We start from the raw sequence: 25,526 nt of genomic DNA on the forward strand, positions 1-25,526 counted from the left end.
TGGGTGTCTCACATCCACCACCAGTTCAGACCTCATTAGCACATATGTGGTTAGGATTTTTTGTCCCAGTGTGTATCAGTTTACTCTTGCTTACCCTGAACTGTATTTGTCATTTTAATGCCCATTTGCCTAGTTTTCAGAGATTTTTTCTTTTTCTTTTTAACCACCTTGAACAATTTGGTGTCACCAGCAAACCTAGCTACTTCACCCTTAATGCCAGGTCATTTATTAAAAAGTTAAAAATCAACATTCCAGTATTGATTCTTGAGGAACTCCATTGCTTACATCCCTCCATTAGGCGAACTGTCCATTATTTATGTTTCCACTTTGTTTACGGGCTAAATTCAAGGTGCCAATACTCAACTGTAAAGGACTTTAGAGTCTGGACCCTGAATACTTGAGACTGTGCCTCCCTCTATGTGTTCTGATCTTTAAGATCTAAGAATAAGAATCCGTTAGCTGATCTATCTTTTTGGTGCCAGGCCATAAAAGGTTTTGGAGTTCGGCTCTTTCAAGGGGGCAACAGAAAACTTCCTTTTCAAGACAGGCTTATTACAATGAGGCACATTTTGTTTTTATGATGGCTTTGGTTTTTATCTTGTCCCTCCTCTATCTTCTTGTTGCTTTATTACCATTTGCAGTGTGAATCTTAAATGGTTTGGTTTTAAAACATCATTTATTTCAACATTTATCCCACCCTTCCTCCAAGTTACTGAAGGAAATGTACATCATGATTGGTTTCCTCCATATCATAGGTAGGCTTGGCTGTGCAACAGTGACCGCTTCAAGGTTAGTCAATAAACTTCATGGCTGAACTGGCATTTGGACCGGAGTCTCCTTGGTGGGTGGCGCTGTGGGTTAAACCACAGAGCCTGGGACTTGCTGATCAGAAGGTCGGCGGTTCGAATCCCCATGACGGGGTGAGCTCCCGTTGCTCAGTCCCTGCTCCTGCCAACCTAGCAGTTTGAAAGGACGTCAAAGTGCAAGTAGATAAATAGATACCGCTCCAGCGGGAAGGTAAACGGCGTTTCCGTGCACTGCTCTGGTTCGCCAGAAGCAGCTTAGTCATGCTGGCCACGTGACCCGGAAGCTGTACACCGGCTCCCTTGGCCAGTAAAGCAAGGTGAGCGCCGCAACCCCAGAGCCGTCCATGACTGCACCTAATGGTCAGGGGTCCCTTTACCTTTTACTCCTTGGCCATATGCCAGCACTGTATCCACCACAAATACACTGCCTCCTCCAGAATAAGTCATTCCTCAAATACAGCTTCTCTAAGCTTTGAGAAATATTATAAATATATTTTGTGTTGAACCTTTCTGGCGAAGGGTGAGGGGGACTATCCCATGAACTGATGCACTGCCAATGGCAATAAAACCTGATGAATCATGAAGAGATGTGACAGAAGTTGCTTTAACTGTGTTGCCCTTTAAATACTTGGTGAGAATGCAAGGACCTTTGGACACATGCATTCAGTAGTATCCAAGCTGAATTTGAAGTGCAAGTTCAGCAAAAATCACATACTAGATTAATAAATCTGCACATGTTATTTGGAGAGGAATTAAATTCCATCTCCAATAACGTCTTTTCCTTTCTATGCCTTTTAATAAACAGCATATTGTGGCGGGGGTGGTGGTGGTAAAAATTTAATCATTAAAGCACCAGCCATTGTCCACCTCTGACAGCAGCGTATATTCCATTGTCTGCTTCATAACATATCCTTTTATAAGAACTTGCCCTCTCGAATTGAAGTCAGTTTGAGGACAGGTGCATTATGCCTGTATTTTTTTCCTCTGGATAAATTTCTCAGAAGACAAATAGCAAGCTGCCCAGGACTATGCAGGCTTCCAATAGTATCAGAAAATTTTCTCTGTACTGAACATGTTTTTCCTAGTGAGAGAGGTTGTGACGGAGGAGGAAATAAACTCTGACAACTGATAAAACATCCAGAAGCTCCCCATGCCACAATACGCTGTCTATTTCAAGATGGCTGCTGGTGCATTTTATAAGACGATCAGACAGAAAAGAAATATAACTTACCAAGGAAAACATTAACTTAGACTTCAACTTACATACTGTAGAAAACCAATAAAGAATGGTAGGAAGGAATGCAAACAATTTCCCCCCATAATGATACCATTTAAACTGGTAGTAGGAAGTAGGAACCCTATTTTTTAAAAAAGGGAAAAAGTATTCAGCCTCAGCTTATTTTCCTCATTCTCTACCTTCTTCTATCCTAATCTGTAACAAACTTGAAAGCATTCCTATCACATCATTCACTTCTCAAAGAAAGGAGGGCTCCTCAATTACCCGCACACTCTGTACTTTGAAGGATACCTTCACCACTTCTGCCCTGGGAAAAACAAAAACTGTGGAGCTACACTCCCATATATTCCTGCTTGACTTGACCAATTGAAATTTGCACTTTGTTTTGCTAGCCCTGCTGTACCTGAACCCATACCTAGCACTGCCCAGATTAGAATCCTGTCTGGCTGAACATCCCACCTAGAGCAGAACAGCTCACCTCTAATAGACCAATTGTGTGCCTCTGCCTTTGCCTTGCCCATCCCACCAATTCTGAAGAAGCTGAGTCTGACAGACAGAAAGGGCAAGACCAAGAGCAACCAGGCAATTGAAAAAGTAAGTATTCATAGTCTGTCAGATGACTTGCAAGAAAACCAGTGGAGTTTGGGATGGAGGATGTGCTAAGAGCCAGGTGCAAGAATTATCTGGCATAAAATTATGAATGGCTATTGACCATCCATGAGAGATATTATACATCATAAAGCCAATGATATAAGTGCCCAAGGTTTCACCATTGCTGCTGGGTGGCTGCTCAAAGATGCAGTCTTCTAATATCAGTGATTATACCCTGCAAACAGCTTCACTGGATTTGGTGGTGGGCATGGGTGGGGGGGTGGAGGTGAGGGAAGCCATTTAACTTTTGTCTCATGTGAAACGACATGTTTGGAAGAAAATGAGGTGCTATTTGAAAGGGCTACCATAAAGCCCTGATAAATTGTACCCTTTGATGAACATTATTGTAGGAAATGTCTGATAAGGACAAATAAAACCCTGTGATTTATGAAAGAAGCTAAATGCCATGGATATCTGTTGAGGAAGCCAGCTGGCACGTCCTCCTGAAATGAAGAACAGTTTCTTCCAGCAGTAAGCTGGTACTTTCACACATCACAAAATCTGCCCACCAAGGCGGCCTCAGATCCAATTGTGTCACATGAGAAAGCAGCTGTTCCTTGACAGGAACCAGGCAAGTGAGAGACGGAATAGAGGCAATCTATCCTAATTTTTCTAGAGCAATTGCCCACATCCAATTAACGCAATGCCCTCAGTTTGTTTTAATACCAAGTCTTTGTTAATTATTGTCCAGTCTTGTTTATCCTATCAAAATGTATGAACAATCAAATATTCAAATACTGATGAATTTACATTGGGTTAAGCAGTGATATGGAACAGCCAGCTAACTAATAGCATGAAGTGGTTTAATGCTGCAGTGTGCAGCACATCTAAGATGGTTTCCAACCCGCTAATGGCCCTGAATTAATGATGCAAGTCAGAAAATTTCCAAAATGTAAAAAAAAATTAAAAAACCACTGCTTTATTTTTCTATAGAAAATTTTCTATTTCAAAAGTTCATTAGTATGAATTAGTGGATGCCAACTAAAAATGAATATTATCTAGTTTTAAAGCTTTTTAGTTTTGTTTACTAAATACAAGTAAAATAAACATACCAAATTGGATACCTCTCTAGGGCATAAGAGAATTTTCTGGCCCTAATGATCATATGCAAATAACAAATGCATATGGAGTACTTAACTTTGTTTTTCTTTTTTCCTAAATAAGGACAAAACATTGGCCATTATTTGAATGTATTGGTTGAACTTAAAACTATTTCAAAACCTTTAAAAAGATCGTGTTACCAGTTCATGATACCTAATATTACATTATTTGAATTTAATATTTATCTTACATTGTTATCCTTACTGAAAATTGGAAAAGCAGGGAAGGAGCATCTAAATAACAACAGCAACACCAACAACTGCATCATCACAGTGTAGAAAGGCTATCTTGTCAACCTAAGGGCCATTGCTTGATAGAAAAGAAATGCAATTGTTTGTTGAGTGTTGCTATTGGCTAAAAAAAAAATTGCAACCATTTAATTACATCCCCCTGGGTTTCAAATAATACTCACGTGTAATGTTATAAAAGGTTTGACTAACATGCTAGCTAACTCATTCACTGCGGGCATCCATTGCTCCTGGCTAAATGGTTAATTGGCTCTAGACATTCCCCAAATGACCGTTTCTTTTGGCATAAAAGAATTCATGCAGGCAAACAATAAATAACATCACACATTTTAAGATTATTCAATTGGTCCATCATGAGGTTTATCTCCTGAGCTGTGCATATTAAGGCTATTTAATGAGTCTCAGCACAGAAATTGAGAATGTTTTCCCTTTAAAGCAGCCTTCATGTCAATTTTTATCTTGTTTTTTGTATGCAAACCATGGAATGAGATGCCTTTTGGATCCAGCAGGTGCTTTAAACTGCAGCTTAATGAATCTGGGACTCACATAGGTCTGTTTTTGTCTATTAACATCCCCCTTCTTACCCTCTCCAGTAAACAGAAACCACCTGCTCAGGTGATTAACTGTCTTATAGACCTCCAAGGCATAGTCATTTGTGAGGAAAGTCAAGAAGAAAACAGCTCCTCTGAGAAGCTTACATTTAGTAGAACAATGTTATGTGGCTAAAATAGCAAGAATTGCAAACTGGGACATTTATACCAAGTGTCATAATTTTACTTGCAAACCTACAGTTGCTCTGTTCACATATAAACCATTCAGAACTACAATATAATGAACCACCACAAATCTCAAGCCCTGGTGTCAGGGAACTGCCATCGGAAGGGCAGGCGGTGGAAAGGCTCACGGAGGTTAGGAGAGACTCGGCAGCAGAGGAGGGAACCAGCAGGGGGAGAGAAGGAGCTCCAAGGGAAAGTGAATCGGAGGGATGGCTCAGAGAGACTTCCAGTGAAAACAGTGGGGAAGTTTCAGGACCTCCTATAGGGACACCCACCCCTCGCCGGAAACTGTCGCGCCGAGAATCCCGAAGACGCGTTTCCGTTAAGGAGCTTCTATGCTGGAAGCGTTTCCGCAAACGCCCACTGTCGGATTCTGCCAGCGATTGAGGGAGTCATGTTTTAGGGGGCTCCGCTATAGACAGAGCTTTGATAACCAGGCCAGACTCTGAGGGACTAAGCTTTACGCACAAGCAGCTCATCATCCCATCACACCTGGTGAAAGAATCTTGCTACTACTCAGCAGGCAGTGTGGGTGGCACCCAACTTTTGTAACAATACATAAGTAGGTGGCCCCTCTGAGAACTAGACTATACAGTGGTACCTCTGGTTAGGAACTTAATTCATTCCAGAGGTTCTTAACTTGAAACCCTTCTTAACCTGAGGTACCACTTTAGCTAATGGGGCCTCCCACTGCCGCATTGCCACCGCGGGATTTCTGTTCTCATCCTGGGGCAAAGTTCTTAACCCAAGGTACTACTTCTGGGTTAGCAGAGTCTGTAACCCGATGTGTTTGTTACCCTAGGTCAGGGGTCAGCAATCTTTTTCTGCTGTGGGCTGGTCCACCATCCCTCAGACCATGTGGTAGGCTGGACTATATTTTGATAGTAAAATGAACGAATTCCTATGCCCCACAAATAACCCAGAGATGCATTTTAAATAAAAGGACACATTTTACTCATGTAAAAACACGCTGATTCCCAGACCGTCCGCGGGCCGGATTTAGAAGGCGATTGGGCCGCATCCGGCCTACGAGCCTTACGTTGTCTACCCCTGCCCTAGGTGTTTGTAACCTGAGGTACACTATATAGCCATTTGGTCATTATCAACTCATATCTTATTTCAGTTTGATATTATGGCCCCAATCCAGCTGTAGTCGCACCACGTAACTAGCGGTCTCTGTTTTACATCCTTATTAGCACTGAGAAAGGTGCACATAATCAATTTAGTAGGGTCAGTTGAGGATTATGGTTTTGTGTGTGGATGCAAATATTTTGCTAAAGCACATATGTTCTTAAATGATAAGGTTACCCCCCTTCCTTTGTTGAATTCTTACTTACCAACTGTAAGGATATTCAACAATGAGATCATAAAGTATTTTTTTTCCCTTCATTAGGGCACATTGCACTTTGAACCCAGATCTCCAAAACATTTACTAGCTGCTGGTTAATATAAGGCTTGCACATATTAATGAAATATTGGCTTCAGACAGACGTGCTGGCAGACCCTTAACAAGAAGAGCTCCACTAGACACAATTCTCATAAATTCATCTTAGTGAGCATGGGTATCTGCTTATCTGCAGGTCAACTGAAAAACTGCAAGGCAAGCTGAGCAGCTCTGACACCATAACTGCTCCCAAGACAATGCTCTCATTTGATACTAGATAACCATTACCCGATGCAGACATTTATTGTGGAATTAATCATTCAAATTCTCCAGATACTGAATGCAGCAGCTATAATTTCTCCTTCAGAAAGAACTGTTTATTAAAGGAAGCAACAGGTGAGTAATAGAGAAATGCTCTGCTGCCTAAAGTGGCAGATCACAGAACCTCCTTTCAAGTCCAGTAATCTTACTGCAAAGTGGCATTGCTGGGGTGCTTGGAAAAAATGCATGTTAGCAGGTGTGTGAAACTCAGAGAAATTTCAGAGAGAATATTTCTTGCTTATTCCCTCCCAAATGTCCACCCAGTTTCTGGCGTCAGCCTGATGGTGAAAACTAACTAACTAACTTACTAACTAACTAACTAACTAACTCATCCTTACCAGAAATGGGGGGTGGGGTTTTCTGCTATGAATCAAAGCATACCACAGAACACAAAACTATGTGAGGACAGACAGCCACATACGAACTTTCACCAACAGGCCAATGAAACTAAATATACCGTAGTTTGATTTAAAGCAAACATTGCCATATTGCATGGAGTCTGTGACTGAACTGTCCTCTCATCTTGTGCCTTTTAAACTGCAATGAACAAATTAAAAAACATAAACTCTTAAATGAATGGACAAGAATAAGAGCCAAAAATATATTGGGTTGTATGTTATGCAAGCAGAAGTCCACTTGTACAAGGAAGCTCTTCTATATCCTGCTCACCCTGAAAAGACTTCCCAGAGAGTTAGTGGGCCCTTCTGAAAGGCCTGGGATGTCATGTCTGAAGTTGCAGTAGGAGAAATGAATCACCCAAAACCAGGATGAAGCAGCTTGCACAACATCCCACTCAAGCAAGCTGTCACTGCCCAGTGTAAAAGCACCAAAAGTGAGAACAAAGGACACCAGACATTTCTTTAAAGCAAACAATTATTCCCTCCACCCACCATATTCTTCTGTTGTGGGAAGAGAGCAGATTGAATGAAATTTCCCTCTACATCATCAGGTCACTTGACCCTTGTTTATTTTGCTTTTGCTACAGGGCTCTTAGTCCACTGGGATGATTTTTACTATTGTAAATGTAGACAGAACACAAGCAAGTATACTTGAAAGAGCATCCCTACCTCAATTGCTTTGACTCTCCTTCAAATAAACAACTTTCTCCTTAATATTTAATGTTTCTTTGCTTGGAAAAATAGTAAATATTCGAGGACTAAGCGATGAGGTGCACTGCTTCAGATGTAGGTCTATGAGATAATCTTTTTATATTGCAAGATTTACTGTACCAACTGAGATACTTTTACGTTTCATTTCATTTACTGACAGCTCTTTCGTATAAATTGCTCCATTCCCTCTGTGGATTGATTTTACTAAACTTATCTCAGCTTCCTGCTTATCTTCCTGACTTTGATGCATAGGGAGAGAGATAATAAACCTGTCATGGTGCCTTCCAGTAACTTTAAGGTAAGAAGATGCACAATATGACTATTCTGCATTAATATAGTACAAGGTTCACTTAGCCAATATACTGATGCAAACGCTGTTTCTGAAATCAGATGTTGCAACTTGATAAAACCTTCTCCAGCTTGATCCCAGCAATTATTATGAGAATAACTATGATCTTGTGTGTCATGAGCTATAGACAAAGTAAAAAACAACCTGTAATATTATGGATAATATCATTTACCTGCATATTTGCTATCAATAAATAGTCCAAAGCAGTATATTGTACCCTGGTTTGAGACCCCAGTAGTGAAGAACAGGTATCAAATTTCTTAAACAAACAAACATTAAATTTAAAAAATACTAGTTAAAAAAAAACCTAGCAATCATACAAAAGTAAATTAGGTCGAAACAATAACAGCTACAAAAAAATGAAGCCTGGAGAGCTCCTTCTGATATACCACCATGTTGAAAAACAAGCTGAATTGGCGAGGCACTGGGTGAAATTGCCACAGCTCTCATAGTGGGAGCTGAGGCAGTCTCATCCCAGCGTGCTGGTGAAACTGCCACTGCTCCTGAGTTCCTCTACTAGCAACGCTCGCTGGAGGAAGTCGCTGGCAGGGGAACTCAAAAGAAGCAGTGGTTTCATCAGCGATATACTGCTGAGTGAAACTGACATCATGGTCTGCTCCTCATACTGGTCTTGGGCGATATATTGATATATCGTCCTGGCCTAGAAGGGCCTCAGAAGAGGATCACAAAGTCTGGGTCGGTTTATATGAGGAGAGGCAATTCTTGAGGTTCTGTATAACCCAGCCATTTATAAAGATCAATTGTACAGTTGTACCTCGGGTTAAGTACTTAATTCGTTCCGGAGGTCCGTTCTTAACCTGAAACTGTTCTTAACCTGAAGCACCACTTTAGCTAATGGGGCCTCCTGCTGCCACCGTGACGCTAGAGCCCAATTTCTGTTCTTATCCTGAAGCAAAGTTCTTAACCTGAAGCACTATTTCTGGGTTAGCAGACTATGTAACCTGAAGCGTATGTAACCTGAAGCATATGTAACCCGAGGTACCACTGTAAATTTCATGAAGTGTTTCCATTGTTTTTAGTTTGTATGGATGGTTTTATTGATCATTTTGTTGAACTGATTTTATTGCTCTTAAGGGTCTGTGTTTTATTCTGCTTTTACACAGTACACTTCTTCAGCGGCTTCATGCCATGAAGTGGGGTATAAACATGTATAATAATAATGATGCGGAGCTCTGTTACCTTCTGTCACAAACAAATCTCCAGCCACATATACCTATTCCTATTATAGAGCATCACTGCTGCGCAGATTTCATTCCTTCGCCACAGAACCTTTTTTAAAAAACTGAATTCTGAGGCCAGCTATGTGGGAGAAAATAAATAGGCTTTTATCACTGGTAGAAAGTGTCACCCTTCAATGACATTGTAAATCAAGCCTCCTTCAAATCTGAGACTGCTGTAACAAAGTAGGTTTACAGGTTGGTGTTTTCACTTATAAATCTAGACTTGTAAATAGCTATTTAGCTTATTACAGTATCTCTGAGGAGATTAAGAATCATCTCAAAGTAACTACCCAAGACAGCTTTTGCAAAACTGGTGAGTGGGGGTGTTATTTTCTGTTTAGGCTATTGCTATGACATAAATTAATTATACAGATATGTATAGGCAGATAAGCCAGTAAATGTTTTCTGGACTTGCCTGCAAGGTTATATTAATTGTTGCTCCTGAATCCTAACAACCCCGAGAGGTGGGTCGCTGTTAATCCTGCCTAACAAATTAGTACTAAGAGCTCAGTGCTCAAGGAGGATCTGAACACAGGTCCAGCACTGTATCTATCAGACCACATGCCCATTTAATTCAGACCTCAGTTTATTTAATTCAATTCCTTTGAAAAGTCACAGTAAACACAAACGATGCCACCAGCTTATACCAGAAAACAGGATACACACTGCACTGCACGGAACAGCAGATTTTGTTTAGCAAATGCTTAATGCCATTGTCATGGTTTCAGATTCTCAGCTTGCAATGGCACTACTAGCATTACCATAAATGTATACCTACTTTCAGCTTATAGAATCTGTATGGAACTTTACATTGGAACAGATCCAGTATGTTTCTAGTACTATATGTCGGCAGGACGAGGTAGCAATTTGTGAATTCTAGTAGAGAAATGTACTCATAGAGTCAAGTGGGTAACACTTGCAAAGAGTTCAGCTTCTTCCCTTTTTCCCAGAAGCTTCAGCAATTCAGCTGGCAGCCAGCAGCCAAAGAGGTGGCACCAAGTCGGTGTCAGAAGTTTGATGTCATTGCACCATGACTTGGATAAGGATGCTAGGTTAGTTTGAGGTAGGGTGGGGTGGAGTAGAGTGGAAGTCCATGTGGAATAACCAAGGAGGTTTGAGAGGGTGGATGCAGAACCAATTATATAACTTTTGTAAACAAGATTTCCTGGCCAGAGCATCGAGTCTAAAAACAACAACTGACCTTATGACTGAAACATCCAGGTTAATTTTAGTGCTTTTGTTTTTTCTTGTCCGGCTACCTCTTGCTTTGTCTGACATCTTGCCTGAGGAAGCGTTTGGAGAATTTGGAAGCTTTCCACTTTCAGAAACCTTTTGTTAATCCTGATAAAGATATTGCCCAACTATGGATTTGGGACTTCTTTTTCTTTGCTTCTTCTTTTTCTTTGCTTTTCAAGTAGAAGAAGAAGAGGAGGAGGAGGAGGAGGAGTTTGGATTTGATATCCCGCTTTATCACTACCCGAAGGAGTCTCAAAGCGGCTAACATTCTCCTTTCGCTTCCTCCCCCACAACAAACACTCTGTGAGGTGAGTGAGGCTGAGAGACTTCAGAGAAGTGTGACTAGCCCAAGGTCACCCAGCAGCTGCATGTGGAGGAGCGGAGACGCGAACCCAGTTCCCCAGATTACGAGACTACCGCTCTTAACCACTACACCACACTGGCTCAGGATAGTTTTTAGCTATCAGGACTATTGTTTCCCAGAATCAGGCTGCCATAGTGATATAAAATGAACAGTTGAGGCCATGACAATGAAGTGGACTGGAAAAATCATGTTTTTACCCTATGGTTCACCCAGAGGTACACCAGGTAAGTTATGCCTGGGATACAGAGAGTGAGACTAACCCATGAGAGTGGAATTGATCTGAGACTTTCCTCACAACTCTCGTAGCATCCATATGTGATTGTTATACCGTGTGGAGAGTTTCGCCTGTTTTGTTTTCATCCTATGTGACGAATCACTACAAATAGTAGTTAAATAACTGTACTGACATCTGCTTCTAAGGAAATTTGATTCTGCAGTAAAAATGTGACTCTTCTTTGCTCTGATAAATTGAAACCATAATCACAGTAGGAAAACTGCATCTTCATGTAAGTGCTTCCTAGTTGTGAGATCAAGATCAGCCCAAAATACAGTGGTGTCCCGCAAGACGAACGCCTTGCAAGACGGAAAACCCGCTAGACGAAAGGGTTTTCCGTTTTGGAGGTGCTTCGCAAAACAAATTTCCCTATGGGCTTGCTTCGCAAGACGAAAATGTCTTGCGAGTTCCTGCGGGTCCCCCCCCCTTTTCCCAAGCCGCTAAGCCACTTATCAGCTATTCCGCTGATAAGCCGCTTAACAGCTGATCGCTAAAAGCCGCTAAACCGCTAATAGCGCTAATCCGCTAAGCTGTCAATGGGCTTGCTTCGCAAGACGAAAAGACCGCTATACGAAGAGCCTCACGGAACGGATTAATTTCGTCTTGCGAGGCACCACTGTATTCTGCTGTCAAGGCAAATGACAAGACGGTGCCCCCACCACTGCATTTCCTTAACAAAAGGGCTGGCAGCTAAATTTTCCTTTCAACACTGGCAATAGGACAATGCACTAAGGGTAGCAGGTTTATTTAGGACACAGGGTAACACGGCATGACATACACAGCTCTGACCTCCAACACCTTACTGCAACACTCTGCCCTTCAGCATCTGCTGCCTGAGGCAACCACCTAACTTTGCCTTATGGTAGGACTGGCCCTGTGTAAGATCACAAAAAGGTGCCCCATGGATAAATGAACTAAAGTTTATAGTAAGAGCTCTGTTATACTGTGCTTGGGGATATCCCTAGAATGTCTACTGTTATACTTGGAAGGATTCTGTAACTTGTACCAAGCAAGGTTTCTTCTGACAACTGCAAGTTGCTCATATTAGGCACTACTGATTCAACACTGCACAACTGTTTATTCAATCTCTGAGGGACACAGTTTCTTCAAATACAATTTCAGACATTAAACTATGTCTTCCTGCAAGAGGGTTAGCAATTATCAATGAGGCTTGACTTAATGATACAGTGTGCATCAGCCAGTACATTTAATTAGCTTTTCTTGCTTGGCCCCATGCAATCAGATCTCATCTATACAATCCTGGTCATGATTCATGTAAATAAGATTTTCAGTAACTGTATCCTTGATATATAAAAACTGCCCTAGCATTACAAATACTCTGTTGAGAGAAAGAATAGATAGTATGGCTTCAAAAAGGTAGACCAGGAAATTAACAAGAACAACAAAACCAGGAACAAAATAATCAGGGGAAAATCATTAGTGTGCTCTGTATTGACAATTCATATAGGTCTCAATGATTTTTAAAATAATTGTTATTTTTTACACACACACAAAGAAATACCCACACACAACATTCACTTAACATATATAAAAATCTTACGAAAAATATCTGTATATTAAAATTAAAAAACTAGAATAAAAGGGAAATTAACACTATATACATCTTTTTTCCAGAGGAGATATAACATATTCATAAGCATTCAGATCTCATTAAACATGAGAGAATCTGTACAAGAAAGAAACCACATAAATGTTCCACATGTGGGAAGAGTTTCAGTCAGAAATCAAAACTTAAAATATATGTAAAGTATCATACAGGGATAAACCTTAAAAATGGGCATGTTTTTTTACTGGTATGCAAATTGCATTAAATGTCAAACATCTACACAGAGAAACAATCCAAATGTTCTACATGTGTGAGAAGCTTTCTTCTTCAATCAAGCCTTCTTTCACATGAAAGATGATGATGATTATTACAATTTGTATACCTCCCTTCATCTTTAGATCTCGGGATATTCACAACATGAAAAAACCCACAAAATACGTAAGATCCCCCACAGAAGAAAAGCTATTTAAATATTCCAGTTGTAGGAAAAGTGTTCTATTTCATGAAGCAACAGAGAATACGCACAAGGGGAAACTGCCCATTCTCCATGTGTGAAAAAAAACTGTCAGTGACCAGTCTTCCTGTACATTAAAGATTCCACACAGGAGAGAAGCTGATAAAATGCTCCCATTGTGGGACTTGCTTATTTCAGAAGCAGGATCTCGTTAAAACACCAGAAATCCACACAGGATAGAAACCCTACAAATGCTCACATGTAAGAAAAGTTTCAGCCAGGAATAGTCTCTTATCGTACATGAAAGATTCCACAGATAAACGCCACGTAAGTGCTCCAATTATGGAAATGGCTTCAGTTGGAAGTCTGAGATTTTTGAACACAAGCAGAAACACATAGGGCGATAATCACTGATAATCTGCCCTCCCCTTGCCTTCTCTTTTTATAGCAAAGCACTTGTCAGGGAACTGCCATCGGAGCCAAGGGTGGTGGTAAGGCTCCCCAATGACGCTGGAGAGGGAACCAGCAAGGAGAGAGGGAGAGCTTCTGCTGGGGAAGGAAATAGACGTGACGCCAGGGAGAAAGGGGAGGCTGAGGGAACTTCGGAGGGAAGGCTCCGGGACTGTTCCAGTGAGACCAGCGGGGAGAGCACAGGTCCTCCCCTTGGGACGCCCACTCTGCGCAGAAAGCTTCCGCGCAGGGAAGCTAGGCGGCGACTTGGTGTCAAAGAACTTTTATGTTGGAGGAAATTCAGGAAACGCCCACTGGTGGATTCTGCCAGTGATTGAGACAGTCACGGAGTACTGACTGTCCAGCCAGGGGGAAGTTTTAACCAAACTACTCAGCTTGGAGCAGTTTGCGCCTTACGCACAAGCAACCCCAAACCCCATTACAGCACTGTTGGGTGACCGCCTTTAATGCCTCCTCAGTATAAAACCCAACTTGGTCCAAGTAGAAATTCTGACACAGTGGCTTAGTTCAGTTAGCATGAAGGCACAGGTTCCAGGAGAGAAATTGACAGGTGTTTTGCTCCTCCCTGGTCCTTTTTGCTGCAGTGCCACACTGACCTAAGCCCAGGTTTGGTTTAGTATGTCATCTGAACCCATGCTCATGATTAAATTATCTCCAGACTAACCACACACTGTAATCAAGATCAAATCTGGGTTGTGGTTAGGCTTTGGCTTAGTGTGATATGCAAACCAAGGCAATGGCAGATGAAGCAAGTTGGATCCTCCTAACAGAGGGTCCACGCTGTGCTTGGCCCCTGAAACTCTTTCCCAACTGGCTTGTGGGCAGGGCTTGCCCCGCTCCAAGCCGGTGGTGCCACAGTTATGCCACTGGCCTTTAGCCAATCGGCATCGTGGCAATGGTTGGGGGTATCTATTTGGCAGTGCGACGTAGGGACCTCCTTTTGCTTTGCACTGCCGAACACCCGCCCACCTGCCCGTTAATTAGGATGTGTTTGGCCTTGCTTTGGACTTCAATTGGTTGCCTGTTTTGGAATGGGGGCCAGGTAGGAATTTTTCCCAATGTGGCAGATTGACTGTGGCCACTTGGTTTGCTACCTCTTAGCAATCGTCACAACTTTGTAAGGTTTGGCGGTTAGGCATTGGTTTAGGGGAATGTGGGGAGTGGAGGTGCGGCCACCACCTGCCCCTCCAATGAATAGGTATTCCGTTAAAGGAATCAGGGGGTCTGGATCTTGTCCGAAGCCTGGGAGGGGCTAGGGCCATGCCAGGACCCATAGAAATCCCAGGGGTGAGAACCAGTCAATATACACTGACGGAAATCCCCCTGCTGGTTGTTTACCCTTATAGGCTTCCTGCAGGGTAGGGCAGGAGCCAGATATAGTTTTGATACCAATACCTGAGTCCATACCAGTCACATTTGTGTATTCAATAAAGTTGTGGCCAAAATTTGCTCATTAACATTTAAACTAAATTCTATCTCCACTGTGTCTTTATTTCCATGAGGGATGGGTTTTGGGGCTCGGAGCACAATCAGCAGCATATTGGCTTTCAGCCATTTTAGTGAAGAGTTTTACAAGTTTTGAGTAATCTCCTACATCAGGGGTAGTCAAGGTGATGCTCTTCAGGTGTTTTGAGCCAGAACTCCCACCAGCTCCAGCCAGCATCGCCAGTGTTCAGGGACAGTGGAAGTAATTCAACATGTCTGGAATCGAAGACACTTGGCTAGCAATGTGGGGATAAAACTCCTATTCATAAAATATCAGCTAACTATAAAGAACTGTCATTGAAGTTGATTCATAAATGGTACGTGACTCATAGGACGCTCTTGAAGACGATGAATTCATTTGTATCCACAAGGTGCTGGGGGGGATGATCAGAAAGTGGGTTGTAGATCCACCTACAGAGCGGTTCTACTAGAGTGCAATAATTCTGGGCTACGGTATTCAGAGAAACGGATATGATCTTTAACTGCCACATTATCCCAACTCTCAATTAGCACATTTATCTATATTTGACAAGGACAACAAAAAAGCATAATAAACATTTGATAGTGCACCTGCTTATAGCAGCTAGGATGGACCATCACACAGTTTGGGGGGGGGGATAGATGAGGCCAATCTTACTACTTAGGATCATAGAACTGTAGAGTTGGTGATTCTCACTGCCCCTTCCAACTCCAACCCCCTGCAGTGCAGGAATCCTGCCCACAGCCATCCCTGAGTAGACTCAAACACCAACCTTCTGATGAACAAAAAACCACACTGACCCATTGTGCCACAGAGAACATCCATCTTGGTACAGTAAAGTTTGCCCTGCTGGAAAAACTAACTAATAAAACTGATAGTCATTAGATGCCAAAGGGGGAAAGGGGATGCTTTTGTACTTGTTTGGTCTGACTGTATTTCATTTGTAATCAAGGAAGAACATGGCCAAGAACCCTGCCTATCCTATGAATGAATATGGCTGATATCGTGACTCAAGGCATTTGAATATTTCAAATACGGTATGTCAGGGAACTGCCATCGGAGCCAGGGGCGGAGGGAAGGCTCCAGAGCGATGCAGGAGAGGGTCCTAGCAGGGAGAGAGGCAGCTCATCAGCTGGGGAAGGAAATCAGCGTAACACCAGTGGTGAAGGGGGGCAGATGGGGGAATCGGAGAGTGGGCTCAAGGACTCTCCACCGGAGACCAGTGGGGAGAGCACGGGTACTCCGCTGCCCACACCCTCCCTGTGCAGAAGACTTCCGCGCAGGGAGAGTAGGAGGAGACTTGGCGTCAAAGAACTTCTTTGCTGGAAGAAGTTCAAGAAACGCCCACTGACGGATTCTGCAAGCGACTGAGACAGCCACAAGGTGAAGGGCTGTCCAGACAGAAAGGGTTCAACCAAGTAATCTAGCCAGGAGTGGCGGCAACTTACGCACGAGCAACCCCTGGAACCATTACACGGTACTTTCACTTGGTATGATAGGGTTCATGTTTTGTAACCTTGTTTTGTTTAATCATTATGTCTACATTATAAAGTTCTAGTTGCTACCTTTGGTGCATTCACATACCTTTATTTTAACTTGGGTTTATTTTTTGTTTGTATTTGTTCAGCAGTGATCTGTAATTTTATATGTATATCATCACCAGTTCCTGTTTGATCACATTGTATGTTGCAGAATCTCTTAAGTTAACAAAGATTGTAACGATAAAACACACACACACATCTGGAAAGCAACACATCAATCCACCCAGGCTGTTCGTCCTTCCTCCTTCCACACTTTCCATGGTAAAAACTCATTATTCACATATTTACCGGAGGATATCAATTTTTCAGGCTCATAACCATATGAGGCAGTTTTCTACTAGTGACAGAAACTGAAGTATATGAAATCAATTTGTAAACGAAAAACTCTAGAGAGCAAGACTCAGAGATCTTATTTGACATATTGTCCTGCCATTAGGAAAGCATTAAAAAAAATGCACCACTACCTTACCAACTCTGAATCAGCAGATTTCAGCAAGCCAATAAAAATGGTTTACAGAAGAAAGTTAACACTGCATGACTGCTACCACAAGCCACTCAGCAAATGTAAATAAGATAACAGAGCCTTTACAACAAATATAGCCTCTACTGCAAAGATATCAGCACTTTAGTAGAACACTTATTGTTATAGACAAAAAAGGCTCTACGTGGCCCAGTGGAAATATATGATGCAATGAGTGAGGCTCACCCATCATCTGTTTTACACCACTCTAATTAATTCTTTTTAACGTTGTACGTACTTTCTTTCTCTTACAAAACTACTTTTCGTAATTTTACAAAATTACTAAACGGTCATTTGGTACATATATACATTTAAAACAATCTAAGTCATAATTAAGAGAGTCCGTCAACAGTTGCATAATTGGGGGTGTCCATAAAGTATGTCGTACAGTGGTCCCCCGCAAGATGAATGCCTCGCAAGACAAAAAACCCGCTAGACGAAAGGGTTTTCCGTTTTTCGAGGCGCTTCGCAAGACGAATTTCCCTATGGGTTTGCTTCGCAAGACGAAAACGTCTTGCGAGTCTTGCGATTTTTTTCACTCCCCCCCCCCTTTTTCTAAGCCGCTAAGCTGCTAATAGCCGCTAAGCCGCTAATAGCCGCTAAGCCGCTAATAGGGTTGCTTCGCAAGACGAAAAAACTGCTAGACGAAGAGACTCACGGAACGGATTCTTTTCGTCTTGCGAGGCACCACTGTACATCCTAAGGTATTTTTAATACATGCAGGGAAGAAGGCTGGCTGCTTGCTCATAAGGGTTTGCTGCACGTGCGTCAGAGTGGGTGTAAAAGGAGCTGCCAGACTCCAGACCTCTCATGATGTATCAGAGAGAGTCAGGTAATGAAAGAAGGAGGGAGAAGCTGCCACAACAAAGAAGGAGAGAGTAGCCTGTGTAGAAAGGTATATAGATAGGTACCACCATCACCCCCACCAGTGTCGGATCTACACATTTTGTCATGGGCACAAAAGTCTGCACTACCACCACCCCTCATCATAAATAAACTTTAACAAATGACTGCTCAGACTATACAAAATCTGTCTTGGGCGGGAGGGAGTTGAAGGGTCTTTTAATTCTTCCTGGCAGAGAGATTCCACATGCATCGATGTACACATATACAACAAGCTGCTTAGCCATGTGTGCCAGTTACTCAGAAACTTACCATTTATGCAGATTTCAAATGATTTGCAAAGGTCATCCTCAAACAGGCAGCCTAGGAAGAATGCAATGAAAACACAAAATCAGGATGGTGTGAAAGCAATGCAGTTGCAGTACAGTCCCAACATCTCAAGCTATAAAATCTCAAACTGGAGTCAGACCTTTGTTTGATATTCTAAACCGAGCAGTACAGAAGAAGCCAAGAGCATAAAGTAAATGTAAAAAATGAATGGGAAGAATACAGAAATATAATACCTGCTACTGAGTGCCTGGTCCCTAAAGGTTCATTTCCTGAGGCACAGCTCTCATGTAGTATTTCCAGCTGTTATTCTGGGCCTCAAATCCAGAATGTTTCTATGACCATCTTAAGTCCATAGCTAAAAGCTGGTGTCACTGCTTATATACCCAACTGATCACTGCAGGAGGCCCTCTCCTGCAGATACCATCTCATCAAGAGGTCCATTCAATACAATGAACGAATTGGGCTTTTAGTGTAAACAGCACCTACCCTTGGGAACTTCTTCCCATTACATATCAGACAGGGCACATTTCTATCGTCTTTCTGGTACTTATTGAATACTTTCCTTGGGTGGCCACTATAACAAGGTCCTGTACACAGAAAGACTTTGTATTTTTGGTCAAACTCAGGTGGAAGACATCACTCATAAAGAGAACCAAGAAATCGCTTTCTGAAATCTCTGTTTGCAGAAGCAAACAGGTACACCATGGTGGAAATGGTTCTGTTTCTTCTGAGTGGCAATAATAGCTTTGTAACACAGAAAGTGGCCCTCTGCGCATTGGCTGCAACAACAACAAAAACCAGGGGAAATGAGCTAGATAAAAGCACAATAAGTTGTTTTGGGAATTCAGACATTAAGTTTGTGGGTGTCTCTGGTATCTTCTCTCTCTTACATCATAGGTGTTGGTTTATATTATGGGTGTTATGTTCTCTGTGTTTTTACTACTATTGCTACAAGTTTGCCATGTCTTTCTGCTACAATGATAAACTTATGAACTATGTATTGGCATTGAAAGTGTTTTTATATGTTTTCTTGTTTATATATGCTTTTCTTGTTGATGGTTTGATTGTTAAATTGCTTTGGGATGCTTTATAGGAAGTGTCGTGTAAATTAAATTGATAAATAATAAAGGAAGCTAGATCCACCCGGACCAGCAAGAGTTTTAGAAAGCATGCTCACCATCATAGTGATTGTGGTGGTAGTCTCCACTCTAGTAGACAAGATGCATATGAAATAATTCGAACCTTATCCCTTGTGGTTTAGAATTTGCAAGTGATACACCTATCATATATCAGCTGTCATGGTGGGACATGGCATATCTTACACTTGCTGGGGTAGTAAGAACAATGAATAGATGGGAACGAAAAACAATGACAAAAGCACACCTTTAAAAACATACTTAGCTACAGTATGACAATTTACATTGAAGGCAAAATGTTTTATTCTCAATGTTGTGTTCTCAAATTAAACATGCCCAGAACTGGACTACTTATCTTTCCTTCTAAGTCTTCTCCTCAATCCCTCTTTGTATCTGTCAACAAAATCACTATGCAACCTCTTAATCAGCCATTCATGCAATAGTTTTATCTTTCATACTTCTATCTTCTCTCCTACGCACATTAATCAGCTGTCAAGTCCTGCCATTTCTCTTTGTTCTCTCTCTCCCCCTCATTCTCCCTCTCTCTAAGCCAATTCTTCTCTGCTACGTCAGCTATAACAGTGGTTCATGTTCTGGTCATCTTTTATCTGGTCTTCCTCTTTCACAACTCAGATCTCCCATCTCTCTATCCACAGCTACCCTGTCAAAAGTACTAATTTATTCCATTGTTCAGACCAAGAAACACCCTTCTTCAGATGCTGTCACTGGCTTACAATTTTGGCCCAAGCTCCTCATTACATCCCTAGCTATGATCTCTACTTATCCAACTCCACCATGCTCAGCTGATTACATGTCTCCAGAATAACTCAACATATTCTTGCTTCTTCCTATGAATAAAGGTATCCCTGAACATGTACATGGTGCCATCTCTCTTCCTTCCTTCAAATCGCCCATCAAAACACATCTATTCTATGTGGTCTCTGACCACAGAATCACAGAATTGTAGAGTTGGAAGGGACCCCAAAGGTTATCTAGTCCAAACTCCAGCAATACAGGAATCCCATCTAAAATATCCATGGCAGGTAGCCATCCAACTCCTGTTTAAAAACCCCCAAGGAAGGAGAGTCCACTACCTTCTGAAGAAGCCTGCTCCACTGTCGGAATCTCCTTTCTTGTAACTTGAAGCCCGATTCTGTTTTGTGAAACATTAGCTACCCTTCCCAGCTTGGTGTCATCTGCGAATTTAATGAGCACCCCCCCCCCCAATTATTTCGTCCAAGTTGTTATAAAGACACTAAACATCAATGGGCCCAGGACAGAACCAATGTTTCACCTAACTGGCCACATTTTTCCAGGATGATGAGGAACTATTAGTGAGTACTCTTTAGGTTTGGTCAGTCAACCATCTACAAATCCACCTAACAGTTTATTGTTGTTGTTGTTTAGTCATTTAGTCGTGTCTGACTCTTCGTGACCCCATGGACCAGAGCACACCAGGCACTCCTGTCTTCCACTGCCTCCCGCAGTTTGGTCAAACTCGTGCTGGTAGCTTCAAGAACATTGTCCAACCATCTCGTCCTCTGTCGTCCCCTTCTCCTTGTGCCCTCAATCTTTCCCAGCATCAGGGTCTTTTCCAGGGAGTCTTCTCTTTTCATGAGGTGGCCAAAGTATTAGAGCCTCAGCTTCAGGATCTGTCCTTTCAGTGAGCACTCAGGGCTGATTTCCTTCAGAATGGATAGGTTTGATCTTCTTGCAGTCTATGGGACTCTCAAGAGTCTCCTCCTCCTTCAAAAGCATCAATTCTTTGGCGATCAGCCTTCTTTATGGTCCAGCTCTCACATCCATACATCACTACTGGGAAAACCATACCTTTAACTATATGGACCTTTATTGGCAAGGTGATGTCTCTGCTTTTTAAGATGCTGTCTAGGTTTGTCATTGCTAACAGTTACTAACACCTAACACCTAACAGTTACCTATTGCTTTATAAGTCAATATGAACTGCCTTGAATGCACTGTGTAATTAATACTCAGTTTAAATCCCACCAACATAAATATGGGTAGGAATTTTGGGGACAGCCAGTCCCAACTGACTTTTTTTTTTTTAAATAATTTTTTTATTCGTTTTTCAAGCACATAATAGAGACAGAACAAGACATACAAAAGAAAAACAAACAAAAAAAAAAAACACAAGCAAAAACATAAATCAATATAACTTTAAGATCATGATTTCATACCCTTCTTTCTATTGACTTCCCCATACCTCCCCATCCCTGCATCCTTGTTTAGTGCTTCTTTAGCAACCCTTTAGTCAATTATCTTAATTCCCTTTCATTAAATTTCCTTAATTTTTTAGTTACTGCTGCAATTCTCTGACTCTTACCCCCTGACATCTTAACATCCCTCAATTTTGCAATAGTTTTTAAGATATATTTTAAATTTCTTCCAGTCCTCTTCCACCGTCTCCTTCCCCTGGTCGCGGATTCTGCCCGTCATCTCAGCCAGTCCCATATAGTCCATCACCTTTGTTTGCCATTCTTCCAGAGTGGGTAGTTCTTGCATCTTCCAATACTTTGCCAGTAGAATTCTTGCTGCTGTGGTCGCATACATAAAAAAAAGTCTTGTCCTTCTTTAACACCAGTTGGCCAACCATGCCCAGGAGAAAAGCCTCTGGTTTCTTAGGAAAAGTCCACTTAAGGACCTTCTTAATTTCATTATAGATCATTTCCCAGAAAGCTTTAACCTTTGGGCAGGTCCTGGTAAAAAGTGCCTTCAGTCTCATTACATTTCCAACACTTATTGTTAGGCAAGTGATAAATTTTTGCAAGCTTGACTGGGGTCATGTACCACCGATAGATCATTTTCATAATGTTTTCTTTTAATGCATTACATGCAGTAAATTTAATACCGGTGGTCCATAACTGTTCCCAGTCAGCAAACATAATATCATGACCGATATCTTGTGCCCATTTAATCATAGCTGATTTCACTGTTTCATCCTGTGTATTCCATTTCAACAGCAAGTTATACATTTTTGATAAGTTCTTAGTATTGGATTCCAACAATTCTGTTTCCAGTTTTGACCTCTCTTTCTGGAATCCTATTTTCCTGTCCTGTTTAAATGTCTCATTTATCTGGTGATAATGCAACCAGTCTCGAACCTTAGGCTTTAGTTTCTCATAGCTCTGAAGTTTAACCCTTTCACCATCATATTCTAAGATTTCATGATATTTTGGCCATTTAGAGTCCATATTAAGCTTTTTTACTTCCCTCGCTTCCATTGGTGACACCCACCTGGGGGTTTTACTTTCCAACAGATCTTTATATCGAATCCAAACGTTATACAATGCTTTCCTTACAATATGGTTTTAAAATCCTTTATACACCTTTACCTTGTCGTACCATAGATATGCATGCCAACCAAAACTATTGTCATACCCTTCCAAATCCAAAATGTCCGTGTTCTCAAGAAGTAGCCAGTGTTTCAACCAGCAAAAAGCTGCCGATTCATAATAAAGTCTTAAGTCCGGCAGGGCAAACCCCCCTCTATCTTTTGCGTCAGTTAAAATCTTAAATTTAATTCTGGGCTTTTTGCCCTGCCAGACAAATTTTGGTATATCTTTCTGCCACTTCTTGAAACAGTCCATCTTGTCCAAAATCTGCAACGTCTGAAATAAAAACAACATTCTAGGCAATACATTCATCTTAATAGTAGCAATTCGGCCTAACAAGGAAAGTTTCAGCCTTGACCATATTTCCAGATCTTTTTTTACTTCTGACCAACATTTTTCATAATTATCCTTAAACAAGTTCAAATTCTTAGACGTTAAGTTTATCCCCAGGTATTTTACCCTTTTCGTTATTTCCAAGCCTGTTTCATTCTGAAATCTCTCTCTTTCTTCCATTGTTAAATTTTTCTCCAACACTTTCGTTTTTTGTTTGTTCAATTTAAAACCTGCTACTCGACCAAATATTTCAATTAGTTCTAATACTCTTTTAGTGCTAGTGTCTGGCTGTTGCAGAGTCAAAACTAAGTCATCTGCAAATGCTCTTAATTTGTAATGTCTAGCTCCGACCTGAACTCCTTTAACCAACTGGTCCTTTCTAATCATATTTAACAAAACCTCCAGGACTGATATAAAGAGCAGAGGGGATATTGGGCATCCCTGCCGTGTACCTTTTTCTATAGATATTTCTTCTGTTACCACATTATTTACAATTAACTTAGCTTTTTGCTTAGAATATATTGCACCTATACCGTTTTCGAAACCTTGGCCTACCCCCATCCCTTGGAGATTCTTTTTCATGAAAGTCCAACAGATGTTGTCAAAGGCTTTCTCCGCATCCACAAAAATTAGAACTGCCTTCCTGTTAATATCAACGTCTAACAACTCCAAAATGTCTATAATGTTCCTGACATTGTCTGACATATATCTCCCTGGGAGAAAGCCTGTTTGGTCCTTATGAATCTCCTCTATCAACACTCTTTTCAATCTTTTTGCCAAAATGTCTGCAAAAATTTTATAATCCACGTTAAGTAAAGATATAGGGCGGTAGTTTCTAACCTGGTTCTTCTCAGTCTCTGTTTTCGGTATAAGTGAAATGAAAGCCTCTTTCCACGATTCAGGTGCCTTTTTCCCCTCCAAAATTTCATTGCAAACTTCCTTCAGAGGTTGTATCAGCCATTCTTTCAACGCTTTGTAGTATTTAGCCGTCAGGCCATCTGGTCCTGGTGATTTTCCCAATTTCATGTTTTGAATGGCGCCCTCTATTTCTTGTTCTGTTATTTTCTCATTTAAAATCCCTTTACTTTGTTCTGAGATTTTTGGTAAACCATATTTTCTGATAAATTCTTCTATTTCTTGTTCGTTGACTGGCCCTTGTGCATACAGTTTCTTAAAAAAACTTTGAAAACAATTATTTATCTCATTAGGTTTGTGGATAATTTTTCCATCCATTTCTAGACTTGTCACAGTGTTCAATTTCTGCCTTTTTTTCAGTTGCCATGACAGAAGTTTCCCACATTTATCCGCTGATTCAAAAGTCTTTTGTCTCATTTGCTTTATCTTCCATTCTATCTGATGATTCATAAGCTCCATATATTGCATCTGATAAAACTTTATTTCTCTCAAGATCTCATGGGATTTTGGTTTGGACCTCAATTTCTTCTCTCCTTCTTTTATTTTTTCTAAGATTTTTTCTTTTCTCTCATCTTGTTTCTTCCTCTTTATAGAATTCTGTTGAATTAGGAAACCTCGCATCACGGCTTTACTTGCATCCCAAATTATTCTTTTCTCCACTTTTGTTCTCAAATTTATCTCAAAATAATCTTTTAATGTTTTAAGGGCCTTCTTATAAATCTCTTCATCTCTGAATAGGGTGTCATTCATTCTCCATCTAAAGGATCCAGTTGTTGTTAGTTTCATCTCCATCTTCACAGCGTTATGGTCGGAGCAGGTTTTTGGGCAGATCTCTGCTTTTTTTGTTCTCGCCGCCAGACTGCTAGAAATCCAAATTTGGTCTATCCTTGTCCATGTCATTTTTGCCTCAGAGAAGAAAGTTCCCTCTCTCTCAAGAGGGTTCCTTGTTCTCCATATATCAATCAAGTCCATAGTTTCTGTCATTTCGAAAAAAGTCTTTGGTAGTCTCCCTTCTTTTGAAATCAATTGTCTCTGTGCTTTATCCATGTTTGTTGAGACAACTCCATTCATATCTCCCATCATTACGATTTTATAGTCTATAAAGTCGATTAGTGTCTCATGCAGCTTCTTAAAGAAATCAGCCTTCCCTTCATTTGGGGCATATACTCCAACTATCAGAATCTTTTCTCCTTGAATTTGTATTTCAATTGCCAGGTACCTTCCTTGTTCATCTTTGAATATCAGTTTTGGGGCCAATTTTTCCTTTGCATAGATCACCACCCCTCTTTTCTTCACTTTGTCTGATGAGATAAATTCCTGTCCAAGCCTCTTGTTTATCAATAATTTCCTGTGTATCCTGGCAATATGGGTTTCTTGCAAACATATTAAATCTAATTGTTCTCTCTTCAAAATGTGAAAAACTTGACGTCTTTTCCGGGGAAGGTTCAAGCCGTTACAATTCCAGCTAAGAAGTTGCAGAGACATTTTGTATTTAAGTGCT

The 25,526-nt window shown here is 41.1% G+C and overlaps 1 protein-coding gene and 1 long non-coding RNA gene across 2 annotated transcripts in view; one reads left to right on the forward strand and one right to left on the reverse strand.

Annotated features, from left to right (window-relative positions):
- Nucleotides 1-25,526, reverse strand: part of PTPRN2 (protein tyrosine phosphatase receptor type N2) — a 643,066-nt gene that overhangs the window by 579,396 nt on the left and 38,144 nt on the right. Inside the window, exon 2 of the mRNA XM_079996433.1 lies at nucleotides 18,271-18,321. Coding sequence (XP_079852559.1) covers nucleotides 18,271-18,321 — 51 coding nt within the window. The remainder of the gene's footprint in view (nucleotides 1-18,270; nucleotides 18,322-25,526) is intronic.
- The window catches only part of LOC307199355, a 255,630-nt gene continuing 239,042 nt past the window's right edge, over nucleotides 8,939-25,526 (forward strand). Inside the window, exon 1 of the long non-coding RNA XR_013831919.1 lies at nucleotides 8,939-8,981. This is a non-coding gene — a long non-coding RNA (uncharacterized lncRNA). The remainder of the gene's footprint in view (nucleotides 8,982-25,526) is intronic.

Source organism: Podarcis cretensis, assembly GCF_951804945.1.
Source record: "Podarcis cretensis genome assembly, chromosome: 12".
NCBI classification, from domain to species: Eukaryota; Metazoa; Chordata; class Lepidosauria; order Squamata; family Lacertidae; genus Podarcis; species Podarcis cretensis.